Source organism: Barbus barbus (genome assembly GCF_936440315.1).
Source record: "Barbus barbus genome assembly, chromosome: 7".
NCBI lineage: Eukaryota > Metazoa > Chordata > Actinopteri > Cypriniformes > Cyprinidae > Barbus > Barbus barbus.
The window spans coordinates 9,897,184-9,911,305 of record NC_136735.1 but is presented as its reverse complement, the minus strand read 5'-3'; the positions used below and the strand labels follow the sequence as shown (position 1 = coordinate 9,911,305).

Below are 14,122 nucleotides of genomic sequence, written 5' to 3'. Positions count from 1 at the left end.
TACCTAAACTTAACAACTACCTTACTAACTATTAATAAGCAGCAAATTAGGATTTTATTGAAGCAAAAGTCGCAGTTAATGGTTTGCGAGAATTGGACCTTTAAATATAGTGTGACCCAATGGATCATCCTATTTTATATGCATAACAGACTTTAGTTTAGGTCACAGTCCTTATTTATAATTTTGGAGGAGGCTTTGCCAAGTTTTAGGAATAGAACTAGATTACAAATGCTCTCAAAGCTAACAGTCATGGACTAAAAGCCCTCTTTAATTATGATCGCTGACTCTTTTTCTTTCTCTTCCAGGCCACTAAATGGTGTGATGATGGGATCTACATGCTGGCATCTCAACCTGTGGATAAGTGTCAATCACAGGATGGGGCGGAGTCAGCGCTGCAGGAGATTGAGCGTTACCTGGAAACAGCCAATCAGCACAAGCTTACAGATTTGAGTGGAATTTGGAGGGACTATGAGTCTGTGCTCACACAAGACTTGAGGGTAAAAGACTCAAAGCCATTAAAAACAGAACTGATATGCTGAGCCACAATATGTTTATAGATTTTTATTTATACACAGATATTTACTGTTCATATGCATGGAGTTATTGGTCATTTAAAGGAGTCATGAACTGCATCTTTTATTATTTTGTACTGTTCTCTAAGGTCCACTTATAATGTTATCAAGATTTGTACATCCAAAAACAATTTAAGTTCTTACTGACACAGTCTGGCACTTAATTAAAAATAAAGTTCATCAAATAAAGTTGATCATTTGATTTCTGCATAAACCTGCGCTTTTGCCTGTACTTATTTACACTGTGTGTGTGCAAATCGGTGGGCTGGGCTAAACAGGCAGCGCTGTAGAAGCAGGCATTGATCATCTTCTGTGGAGGCGGTGTTCATCCACACTATTACATCACAGAGTGGCACATTCCACAAGCTGTCGTTTTGGCAGATTGGCTTCAATATAAGCTGTTTTTAGACTAACCAGAAAGTTTTGAGTTCTGAAAATGGCAGCATGTTTTTATAGCAAAATGACCTCTTGTATATCAAGGGAGTTTTGATTTCTCAGTTCATGACCCCTTTAATTAAATTATTGAGAATGTGAATATCATTAGTCCGATGTCTTGTGTGGTTTTAGTTTGTTAGTGTTAAATGAATTGTCTTCTCTGTGCTCAAACAGGATCAGGTGGACAAAGTGTTTCAGAAGCAGCTGTCCATGCAGGAAATGTTTGAGAAGAGGAGGGTGAGTCTGAAGAAGTTAGCAGCCAAACAGACGCGACCCGTGCAGCCCGTCGCCCCACGTCCCGAGGCCATCATCAAATCCCCCATCCCTTCTCCAGGTTAACCCCCTAAATTTGACTTTTTATGTGTTGTGTTGGGTGTCTGGATTAGTTGTGATCCTACTGAATAATAAAAACATTTTGGGCCAAGTTTTATTCATCTCAAATGTTCACATTTACATATGTCCACTCAAGTTCAGGACTATTGTGTTCTCAGCTTGAATATCTAAATTATTCAGCAGTTTGAATTCTGAATTAACCCCTAATAAAAATGAATATCACATAACTTGTGCGTTTTATGTAGAGAGGCAAACACATTAATACAGCGGCTTTCTACAGAGCAGTTTAGCAGTGGCTTCTCTCCTCCGCAGTGCGGTAGTGTCTGCGTCCTCTCAATGTCGTCCCCTAAACACTGGCCATTAGCTATTTGCGGTCATTCATGCACAACAGATATGGCAGACTCTGTCACTTACTTTACTCTCCTGCCATCTAGTGTTCACAATGGAGAGCTGCAGGGCTCATTGCATGACACAAAAAGTAGTGTATATAATATATATATACACATACACACACACACACACACACACACACATACATACATACATACATACATACAGTTGGGCAAAAAAGTATTTAGTCAGCCACCAATTGTGCAAGTTCTCCCACTTAAAAAGATGAGAGAGGCCTGTAATTTTCATCATTGGTACACTTCAACTATGAGAGACAGAATGGGGGGAAAGAATCCAGGAAATCACATTGTAGGATTTTTAAAGAATTTATTTGCAAATTATGGTGGAAAATAAGTATTTGGTCAATAACAAAAGTTCATCTCAATACTTTGTTATATACCCTTTGTTGGCAATGACAGAGGTCAAACGTTTTCTGTAAGTCTTCACAAGGTTTTCACACACTGTTGCTGGTATTTTGGCCCATTCCTCCATGCAGATCTCCTCTAGAGCAGTGATGTTTTGGGTCTGTCCCTGGGCAACACGGACTTTTAACTCCCTCCAAAGATTTCTATGGGGTTGAGATCTGGAGACTGGCTAGGCCACTCCAGGACCTTGATATGCTTCTTACGAAGCCATTCCTTCTTTGCCCGGGCGGTGTGTTTGGGATTATTGTCATGCTGAAAGACCCAGCCACGTTTCATCTTCAATTCCCTTGCTGATGGAAGGAGGTTTTCACTCAAAATCTCACGATACATGGCCCCATTCATTCTTTCCTTTACACGGATCAGTCGTCCTGGTCCCTTTGGATGCAACTCAGCATTCTTTCTCCTCCAAACACGACGAGTTGAGTTTTTACTAAAAAGTTCTATTTTGGTTTCATCTGACCATATGACATTCTCCCAATCCTCTACTGGATCCAAAATCCAAATGCTCTCTAGCAAACTTCAGACGGGCCCGGACATGTACTGGCTTAAGCAGGGAGACACGTCTGGCACTGCAGGATTTGAGTCCCTGGCGGCGTAGTGTGTTACTGATGGTAGCCTTTGTTACTTTGGTCCCAGCTCTCTGCAGGTCATTCACTAGGTCCCCCCGTGTGGTTCTGGGATTTTTGCTCACCGTTCTTGTGATCATTTTGACCCCACGGGGTGAGATCTTGCGTGGAGCCCCAGATCGAGGGAGATTATCAGTGGTCTTGTATGTCTTCCATTTTCTAATAATTGCTCCCACAGTTGATTTCTTCACACCAAGTTGCTTGCCTATTGCAGATTCAGTCTTCCCAGCCTGGTGCAGGTCTGCAATTTTGTTTCTGGTGTCCTTCGACAGCTCTTTGGTCTTGGCCATAGTGGCGTTTGGAGTGTGACTGTTTGAGGTTGTGGACAGGTGTCTTTTATACTGATAACGAGTTCAAACAGGTGCCATTAATACAGGTAACGAGTGGAGGACAGAGGAGCCTCTTAAAGAAGTTGTTACAGGTCTGTGAGAGCCAGAAATCGTGCTTGTTTGTAGGTGACCAAATACTTATTTTACAGAGGAATTTACCAATTAATTAATTAAAAATCCTACAATGTGATTTCCTGGATTCTTTCCCCCCATTCTGTCTCTCATAGTTGAAGTGTACCTATGATGAAAATTACAGGCCTCTCTCATCTTTTTAAGTGGGAGAACTTGCACAATTGGTGGCTGACTAAATACTTTTTTGCCCAAGTGTGTGTGTATATGTGTGTGTGTATATATATGTGTGTGTGTGTATATATATATATATATATATATATATATATATATATATATATATATATATATATATATATATATATATATATATATATATAATGTATATGTGTGTGTGTATATATATATATATATATATATATATATATATATATATATATATAATGTATATGTATGTGTATATATATATATATATATATATATATATATATATATATATATATATATATATATATATATATATATATATATATATATATATAATGTATATGTATGTGTGTGTATATATATATATATATATATATATATATATATATATATATATATATATATATATATATATATATATATATATATACATATACATATACATATACATATACACATATATATATATATATATATATATATATATATATATATATATACATATACATATACATATGTGTGTGTATGTATGTGTATATAATTTTTTTTTATTAGTTTATTAATATAAATGTGCTTTTATCCCAGCTCATAGGGAGAAGACGATAGAGGGTGATATCATCAATGGAAACTGCAGAAAAGTAAGTATCTCATCTCTACGCAGTGCCTTATTGAATGTATAAGCAATAATATTTAAACAACTGCTTTGATATTGATAACTAAACCAACAGTAGCTACAATGTACCCTCAACATATGCATTTTTTGCACTTAAGCTTGTTAATTGATCAAAACACGATGAAGCTAATTTTCCTTCTGTTAAGTGGATCTCAAGGTCAGAGAGTGTGGAAATGTGACTATTTTTGGCACAAAGAAAAACTCTTGTAACATTAAGAGAAGAAGAAAAAAAGTTTACAAATGATTTTCATATTGACAAACTTAGTGGTTATTATTTAAATAATTCCTTCAAATTTGAGTGAGTTTTGAATGTTGATCTAAAAATGTTCTGCCAAACCAACTTCTCTATGGTACTTGTGATTTAATAAAATGACAATCAATTTGAACACATTTTCAAGACACTAATGCATGGTTGTTTATATTTGCAGGGAGATATACTCTTACAGAATGATGGCAGCAGACACCCGTCTGTCTCTGATGAAGAGGAGAACTTTGCTGTGCTTAGACGGTCAGTCAGGAGCTTATTACAAATGCAGCTCTAATTGTGTGTCTTTCTGTATGGATTATGTGTTTAATATCCATCCACTACAGGCACGTGATGAACGAGCTGTTGGAGACTGAGCGAGCATATGTGGAGGAGCTGCTGTGTGTGCTGGAGGTGAGTTGCACTGACATTTTTAACCTCTAGAGTTCAGATTAGTTCTAATTTTTTAATACATTAGAATTGACAGATTCATTTGTGTTTAGGGTTATGGAGCAGAAATGGACAATCCTGCTATGGCTCACCTCATCCCCAATACACTGCTTCATAAAAAGGACATACTCTTTGGGAACATGCCTGAGATATACCAGTTCCACAAGAAGTGAGTGAACCGTCTGTGTCTGTTTTAGCTTCCGCTTGTGTGGTGTTATAAAGCTTAAGCACTTCTTATTCTCTCGATTCACTCTCCGTCTATTTCAGGACTTTTCTTCGTGAACTGGAGGCGTACACAGACTATCCTGAGCTTGTGGGACGGTGTTTCTTGGAGAGGGTGAGTCGGATGTTACATCCTGTGCTGTTCTGATTGAATACATTATTGAATAGATTATGCAAACGTCACTTTCATGTTTTTTAGATGACGGATCTGCAGATCTATGAGAAGTACTGTCAGAACAAGCCTCGCTCCGAGTCTCTGTGGAGACAGTGCTCTGACTGCGCTTTCTTCCAGGTCATCTTACTTTACAAGACACTAAAGATGCTGTTAGACATTAAGGTTACATTACACATAAGCACATTTCTTTCTGTAATTTAAATGGGTCATATTATAGAGAACCATATATTATATTAGGAATACAGCATATAGGACCCGATAAACACTATTGTTCAAAAGTGTTTTTTTAGAATTTTTTTTTTTGAAGAAGTCTCTTTTTACTCACTAAGGCTGCATTTATTTGATCTAAAATACAGTAGAAACAGTAATATTGGGAAGCACTGTATTATTACCATTTAAAACAACTGTTTTCTATTTTAATATATTTAAAAATGTAATTTATTCATGTGATACAAAGCTGAATTTTCAGCATTATTACTCCAGTTGTCAGCGTCACATGATCCTTCAGAAATCATTCTGATATGCTGATTTGGGGCTTAAAAGCTTGAAATAAACAGCTGAAGTAGACAGTTTTTGTAAAAATGTAAATGTATTTAGGATCATTTTAATGTGTCCTTGCTGAATTAACACTAATTTCTTTTAAAAAATGTTTTACTGGCACCTACGTTCTGAACATTATTATTAATAATAATAATAATAATAATAATAATAATAAGTAAAATAAAAACAATAAGTATTATATAATAAATACTGATAATATTAATTAAATTTATAATTTAATATTAATTATAATAGTTAAATAAGTTTAATAATAATATTTACATAATAATAATCATCATTGTCATAAGAAAAAAATCATAGTAAAAAAAAATATTTGTGTGTGTTGTTTTCAGGAGTGTCAAAAGAAACTGGAACATAAGCTTGGTTTGGACTCGTACCTGCTCAAACCAGTGCAGAGAATAACCAAATACCAGCTCTTACTGAAGGTAAACTAGACCCAGAGTAAATGTGCAGTTATGTAACTCATATTTGCACCTGTTACTGATGTAAGCTCTGTGTTCATGTGTGTTTCTGTCAGGAACTGCTGAAGTACAGTAAAGGCTGTGAGGGTGAGGATGACCTGCAGGAGGCGCTCTCATCTATTCTGGGTATCCTGAAAGCTGTGAATGACTCCATGCACCTTATCGCCATCACTGGATATGATGTAAGGATATCATTCACACACGCTGTGAAATTTAATGTTCACTTTGAATTAAAATGGTTTCCAATAATGTAAGTCGCCTTTGGAGTAGTCGTTGACCTCTGACCTGTGCTTCCAGGGCAGCCTCAGTGATCTGGGGCGTCTGAAGATGCAGGGGTCGTTCAGCGTGTGGACCGAGCATAAGAAGGGTCACGCGAAGGTGAAAGACCTGGCTCGCTTCAAGCCCATGCAGAGACACCTGTTCCTGCATGAGAAAGCTCTACTCTTCTGTAAGAAACGAGAGGAGAACGGAGAGGGTTATGAGAAAGCACCTTCATACAGCTTCAAACACTCACTCAGTGTAAGTACTGAATATTAAAGTAGTTAATTTTCATTAATCATTTCTTATTTCTCTGACATGGAAATCGGTCCACTTCTTTAAGATGATGTGGTGGAGTGGTTAAAAATGTGGGATGGGAACTGAAAAATTAAATCCCCCAAATCACTTTACAATCCTTAATCAGTTTCTTTATCAAAACTGTTCTATTACAAATATTAACAAGGAATAATTTATTATTTTTAGTGTAGTATAACCCAGAAAAACAAGAAATGCCCATGAAATCTGCATGTTTATTTTTTGTTTTGAGTACATTAAGTTCCATTCAAGGTAAACGGATATATTTGCATGTAAATAAATGACAGGGAATATCAGGTTTCTGTTCGAGTCTGATTATTTTTATGTATATTTTCCTCTGACAGATGAGTGCTGTAGGTATTACTGAAAACGCAAAAGGAGACAACAAAAAGTTTGAGATCTGGTGTAATTCTCGAGAGGAGGTGTATATTGTACAGGTAAACTTAAAAATTGTCCTTATTAAAAATATCCTATATTTAAATAACATTGAATGTACATAATTTAAAGCAACACTTACCTTTCTGATCATTTTATTGGTTATTTTCAGGCGCCGACACCAGAGATCAAAACGGCATGGGTGAACGAGATCCGGAAGGTTCTGACGGGGCAACTAAAGGCCTGCAGAGGTGAAATAATTTATTTTATTTTTTTTATTGAGTGAAATTAATACTTTCATTTAGCAAGGATGCATTAAATTGATCAGTAGTAGCAATAAATACATTTATAATTACAAAATTACATAGTTACAAAATATGTTCTATTTAAAAAACAAATGCTGTTCTTAATCAAAAAACCCTTTGTAAAAGTATCACGGTTTCCACAAAAAAAAGCTGCACAGCTGTTTTCAACATTGATAATAATAAGAAATTGTTATTGAGCAAAAAACAAACAAAAAACAGCATATTAGAATGCTTTATGAAGGATCATGTGACACTGAAAACTGGAGTAATGTTGGTAATTCAGCTTTGCCATATAAGGAAAAAAAATCAAAATATATTAAAATAGAAAAGTTATTTTAAATTGTATTAATATTTCACAATATTACTGTTTTAACTAACTGGTCAAATAAATGCAGCCTTGCTGAGCATAAGAGACTTTTTCAATAACATAAAAAAATTGTAGCCCTCTCAAACCTTTGAACAGTAGTGCATATAAAATGACACCCTTCACCTCATCAGTTTTATTGTGTGTGGTTATCTAATAATGTGATGTTGTATTTCAGAAGCAAGACAGCAGAAGAGCTCGGACCAGATCTCACAGTTAACTCCTACCAGCACCAGCCTAACCCTGAGCCCCTTCAAGACCAACCCAAAGACCCTCAAGAAAGGAGAAGAGAGGAAAACAGAACCAACAGCTGCAGATCCCAGTACAGCCGCCTTACTTAAAAATAATGACAAGGTCAAAGGTCAGTCAGCCCTTCTCAGCATACACACATATATATATATATATATATATATATATGTCTCACTACACACTCTCTATAGTCAAAACATTTTCAAAAGTTACACTTTCTGATATTACACAGGAAATAAATGACATCAGTCAGTCTGTGAAAACAACCCCAGACTAACATGTCCCACAATTCAGAGTGCTGCTATCTTTCCTCTTGCTGCTTAGACTGTGAATTTCTGTGATGTTCTTTTGTAACCCCTGTTTTTTTTTCTTGTTTTTTTTTCTGACTAAACCTGTAACGTCCTTCATTATTTCCCCTTCCTCTTTCTTTCTCTGTCTCTGTGGAGAATAGACGAGACTGTCACCAGTCCCAACACAGAGAGAGCTGCAGTGGCTAAAAAGCGTTTTACACTGCAGGGCTTCAGTAACCTCAAGAGTCAAAAAGGTACAACAGGAGGGCTCACAGCTTTACACAAGAATATATCATACTTTTAAAACCGGGTGACTGCATACTGATTTATATAAAAGAAACCTTAACATAACTTTAATAGTTGAAATGTTTAGTTAAAAATATTAGGTTAACACAAATTTCAGTGGCATTGGATAAATTGTGAATATTTCATTTGGAATATTTACTAATATTTGGCTTGAACCCTACTTCAGAACTGATAGCGCCCTCTGGTCGCAAAAGCCTAACACTACCCATGGTCTCTCTCTGCCCTCCAGGTATACTGTAGTCTCAGAAAACACTAGACTCTAGTGTAGATCAGAAAGTTTAACATCATAGTTCAAGCTTGGTAGTATTACAATTTAGATCAATCACCACTTAATTGCTATTCACTGTGCCTTAACCAGGTGTGACAACTTCCACACCAAAACCGAAAATGCTAGCCATTTATTTACTATGTATTTCTTTAATATATGGTTAGAACAGTGGGATTTTTGGATCAGGTACATTTCTGAAAACCATGATCATGTTTTATCACATTGCAGATAATTAAGGCACAGTGTAGGACTTACTGGACATGTTGCTTTAAAGGCTTTCATCCTGTAAAAGAGCCACTTTTTTTTAAATAATATTTAAGAATCTTTCCTTTAACCCTGTTATAGACTTTCTCTCTCTTCTTTCCTGATTTTTTTGTGCTCTTATCCTTTTCTTTCTCGCTCCTTGCTATGGCTGCCAGGATCATCCCCCCCTAGTCCTGACCACAAAACTAAAAGACATGAGATTAAGAGTGATCCTACACCGTTTGGCTTCAGAGGTACACTGTCCCCTAAAAACTCCCAGCATTCCCTCCTCCAACATCAGCCATGACCAGTGTTCCAAAATATTTATTTGATCATATTATGTGGTTGCCGAGTTTTATTTCACCTCCATATATTATGTTTCACCATCTTTCATACATCAGCCTAAAGTAATCGAAACTAAAATGCTTCTACATTAGGTGTTAAAGGGATAGCTCACCCAAAAAGATAATTATTCTGTCATTGTGTATTCATCTTTGTCATCCCAAACCTGTATGAGTTTGTTTTTTCCGCTGAACACAAAAGATGCTTTTAATGAATGCTGATAATCAAGTGTTTTCATTTCCCATTTACTTCCATTGTATTTTTTGTCCATCCGATGAAAGTCAGTGGGAATTGAAACTGCTTGATTACCAACATTTTTTTTAAATATCATCTTTTGTGTTCCACAGAAAAAATAAAGTCATACAGGTTTAGAACAACATGAAGGTGAATAAATGATGAGAGAATTTTAATTTTTGGGTGGACTGTCCCTTTAAGCATTTACAATCCAAACAAAATGACTTGTGCTGTACACCCAACCAGCAACAACAATCTGTGGGGTGGTTGGTGAATCCATGGAGTCTTTGAAATCTTATCGGCTGCCTCTCCCTTAGACGCAGGTCCCCACATCACTCTTACCCGAGTGAGATGGCTGAGCACTTCTAGTCTCTTGCAGACTAAAAGGAGAGGTAACTAGATGCCTGGTGTGGGAATGAACTTTGTCTTTATTGCTCTCTCACAGCAAACTTCCAAACAGACTGGCAAACACTAACCACAGGGTATGATATTATTGCACTGTAATTGGTGGTTTGCAGAATATATCACGGGACTAAAATGGCATCTCTTTGACATAACTGCTCAATAAATTACTATTGTCGATCTGAAATGCTCTTTACTCTGGGAGAATGTGAAACTAGCCCAGTTCATATCTTATTATTGTTCCAGCAGAGAGAATGATTAGATAATCTCTTAAAGGAATAGTTCACTGAAAATGAATCCTCTTTATTTACTCGCACTCATGTTGTTCCGACCAAACCTGTATGACTTTCTTTCTTCTGTGGAACACAAGAGGAGAAATTCTCCACAATTTACTGGTTGCTGTTTTCCATGCATTTGCATTGAATGGAGACTAAAGCATTCAGCCTTCAAAGAAGACGCGAAAGCACCATAAAAGTATCACAGAAGTGGTTCAGAAGTGGTTGTTATTGACTGACTGTTATGAGGTTTTGACTTGAGAATCAGTGCAATCAGAACCTGATTCAGTGAATTGAACTTGAGTCATGAATGAATCATTCATACTGGTTTGAGAACCAAGTCAGTCACTTAATTTGAAAAGATCCAGCTCAAAAGAATTATTAATTTACAAATTGGACTGATAACTGCAAAATTTCTCAAAGTCTCAAGATTTTCAGTGAATGCGAAGTTTCGACCTGTTCCTCATACAAAGCTGTTTAGGAGATTTTTGCATTTACATTATACTTTTTCACGCCTTTTGAAATTTGAAAGCTTCAGTTCCCATTTGTAGTAACTGCATGGAATCATGAGACACGGGACGTGATGGTAAACTGTTCATTGTGCCAATGGATGGTATGCACATGAGATTTGCCTTGATGTTGAGAGTGGCGTGAGAGCTGTATCTCAGACATGGGAAAGCTGTAAATTTCGGGACACATCGTCAGTAATGTGCCTTTGAATCAGGGGGTGTTTTGGCCTTTCAACACTAGACACCCTCATCAAAGGTGGCCACCTACAGGGTGATCAAACCTGAGCTTTTTTCCCATGCCCAATTATGAGAATTGCCTGGTTGTTTAAATGGCGCAGCCCACGGGACTATGCAAGGCAGGGGGCATCATCTTCCCTGAGTCAAGCCTAAAGCTGACCGCATACCTTGTTCACCCTCCTCCTGGAGGGTTGTGACCTCTCAAGTGGGGTATGCGGTGGGGGGGATTAGTTAGCGGGTCATGTTGATGCTCTTTGAGCCCAGCAAGAGTACTTCCGCTTAATCCATATCCACTGGCTGCTTCTTTCGGCTGTTTCAGAGACTAATTGTCTGTTGCAGAGCCTGTCCATGGATGCCAAGGTCTTTCAGCAGTCTGATGGTAGAAGAAGCCACAAAACCTCTACATCCCACTTCAACTGGATAGACTTTAGCTTTCCATCCTCGTTGTTAAGCGTCTGCTGCCAATTCTATGTAGCGCAGTTTCTTGCGCTCATAGGCCTCTTCTGTTGAATTCTCCCATGGGACTGTGAGCTCTATGATGTAAACAGACTTCAATGAAGGGGACCAGAGTACCAAGTCTGGCCTAAGGGTGGTGGCTGCAATCTCAGGTGGAAAGATTAGTTGCTGGCCAATATCGACTAGCATCTTCCAGTCCTGGGCCATGACTAGTTGTCTAGCTTCTGGTTTGGTAGTGGGATGATTGGGCTTTTTCTGTCCCTCTCGGATGAAGGTTGGAGCCGTGATGGAATTGGTTGCTCTCAGGGGCAAGGAGTTGGTGGTATTCCTCTTGCTCTCAAGAGCTGCTGCCAGACTCTTGAGGACCTGGTTGTGCCTCCAGGTGTAGCGGCCTTGTATGAGGCTGGTCTTACAACCGGTCAAGATATGTTTGAGAGTCACTGGAGTTAGGCAGAGGGCACAGGTTGGGTCCTCGCCATACCACTGGTGGAGGTTTTTTGGGGATGGGAGCACATCATAGGTGGCTCTGATGAAGCTGATATTGCTTGCCTCCATTTCCCAGAGCTCCCTCCAGCTGAGCTTTCTCCTCTCCAGGTCTTTCCACCTCATCCATTGTCCCTGCTTGACAAGAGAGGCAGCCTTTGCGCTTCTTTCCGCCTCCTCCTGACGGCGCACCTCCGCCTTACTTGAGATACTTCGTGACTTGTTCGGTTTGATTTTCATCCAGGCCCACTTGATGTTCTCCTGCAGTTTTCCAAGTAGCCGCCTGGTGCATGCTGCTGTAGTAGTCAGAGTGGTCATGTCATCCATGTATGCTCGGATAGGTGGAAGGCGGATCCCGTTCTTAGTTTGCTCGCCCTCCCCCACCACCCATCCCGAGGCCCTGATGATAACCTCCATGGCCATTGTGAAGGCCAGGGATGAGATTGTACAGCCTGCCATGATGCCTAAAAGATTGCATGGAAAAGTCATACAGGTTTGGAACAACATGAGGGCGAGTAAATGAAGTTTCATTTCCTTTAAAAACAATATGTTTACAGTCAATTCATGCTAATACTTTAATACTGTACATTTACAAACCAGAATTTGTCAATTTGTGTAAGAATTTCAACTTGCACTTCCCTTCGTGTGGAAACACTTGGGTTTAATGCTGCATGAGTGTCTGGTTTGGGTTCCTGTCTGCTGGTTTGCGGTGCTAGTTCTGGATTCACTTTTACAATTCTGAATCCACAGATCCCTTTCTACCAAACACTCTTCCAGGCTCCAGAATTATCCACTGATTCAGATCTAAAAATGTTTATGTATCTCTCCATAAACATGTTTCGTGTCATATGCCTTCACAAACTGTCATCAAAATCATCGGAGTCATGGCTGTCTGAACATAAAACACAAACAGCCCTTCCTGTTATATCAGTGCCTGGAGCTGTTCCTCTTTTTAAAATGGATTCAAGAGAAAGAGACACTGGATTTGTTTCAAAACTTAGTGTGCTGCCTACATAGGCATCATATGGACACTCCCAATGCAAAGTTTCAGTGAAAAAATCTAAGATAGTGATTTGGAAAGTAATGTTGTATAAACTGTAAAAAAAAAAACTTTCTGCTACAAAGTTTTACATTTATTTCAGTGTTACTTCCTAATACTGTCTATTTGATTTTTAAATTTGCTCGAAATTGTTTCTACAGTTAGTCTGCTGTTTTTTTTTAATGCCGTTGTTAGCTTAGCAACATGCTAATGCCAGACTCTTTTGAAATCCAATAATTTTACTTCAGGAACTTAATGTTTAGCATGCTGCCTTAGAAGACAGTCTACTTTGTAAGCTGTAGACAGCAAAATAGCTCACTAAGTTTTGAAACGGAGCCGATGTCGTCTTCACCTTCCACACACACCATCTTTGTGGAGCACCACTTATCCCTCTCTTTCATTGTCTCACCATAATCCAAATGTCACAATTGTTTCACTCGTCCTCTCTTCCACAAGGTTTCTCCAAGGCATCGCTGTCTGTAGACGCGTCTGAGGAGAACGACGGTTACTCGAGTGCCGAGGACCCCATGAACTCTGATCCTGAGGATGAGGGAGGGAAAAAGCTGGTGAGTCATTGTGGCCTAGCATCACAATGTTTGTTTGCAGATATCTTGAGTTTGGCCACTGATGGGGTTTGTGTGTGCGTGCAGTCTCCAGGCAGGTACGTGGTAGTTGCTGACCATGACAAAAATGGACAACAGGAGCTGACGGTGAAGAGCGGAGACTCAGTGCAGCTGGTGAGAGAGGGAGACGATGGACGCTGGTAAGATTCACACATTCATGGTTTATGTAAATACTATGACGATTCTGTCATTGTTTACTCATCCTCATGTTACACATTGCAAACCACTTTGACTCACAAGCTGATCATTCTTTTGTGGTTTTCAATGAATCAACAATTGAAATCAACGAGTCTTTTTTTCTGTTTAATCAGTTAATAGAAAATAAATGCCCAATCTAAACAATTATGACTGTCCTGTATCAGTGTTTTAATATTATT

General features: G+C 38.2%; 1 protein-coding gene across 8 annotated transcripts in view; it reads left to right on the top strand.

Annotated features, from left to right (window-relative positions):
- LOC306873266 (guanine nucleotide exchange factor DBS-like) overlaps positions 1-14,122 on the top strand; it is a 65,489-nt gene that overhangs the window by 48,583 nt on the left and 2,784 nt on the right. For 3 of the 8 annotated variants that reach the window (XM_079422427.1, XM_079422425.1, XM_079422426.1), the window contains exons 12-27: positions 306-497; positions 1,182-1,341; positions 3,972-4,024; positions 4,488-4,567; positions 4,651-4,717; positions 4,807-4,922; positions 5,021-5,090; positions 5,175-5,267; positions 6,044-6,136; positions 6,229-6,354; positions 6,470-6,691; positions 7,090-7,182; positions 7,293-7,371; positions 7,968-8,150; positions 13,579-13,688; positions 13,773-13,885. In XM_079422427.1, the coding sequence (XP_079278553.1) occupies positions 306-497; positions 1,182-1,341; positions 3,972-4,024; positions 4,488-4,567; positions 4,651-4,717; positions 4,807-4,922; positions 5,021-5,090; positions 5,175-5,267; positions 6,044-6,136; positions 6,229-6,354; positions 6,470-6,691; positions 7,090-7,182; positions 7,293-7,371; positions 7,968-8,150; positions 13,579-13,688; positions 13,773-13,885 (1,850 nt within the window). Of the gene's footprint in view, positions 1-305; positions 498-1,181; positions 1,342-3,971; positions 4,025-4,487; positions 4,568-4,650; positions 4,718-4,806; positions 4,923-5,020; positions 5,091-5,174; positions 5,268-6,043; positions 6,137-6,228; positions 6,355-6,469; positions 6,692-7,089; positions 7,183-7,292; positions 7,372-7,967; positions 8,151-8,489; positions 8,583-8,800; positions 8,864-9,321; positions 9,400-10,038; positions 10,114-13,578; positions 13,689-13,772; positions 13,886-14,122 lie in introns of all 8 variants that reach the window. The other 5 variants (XM_079422424.1, XM_079422429.1, XM_079422422.1 and 2 more) reach the window with 4 other exon arrangements.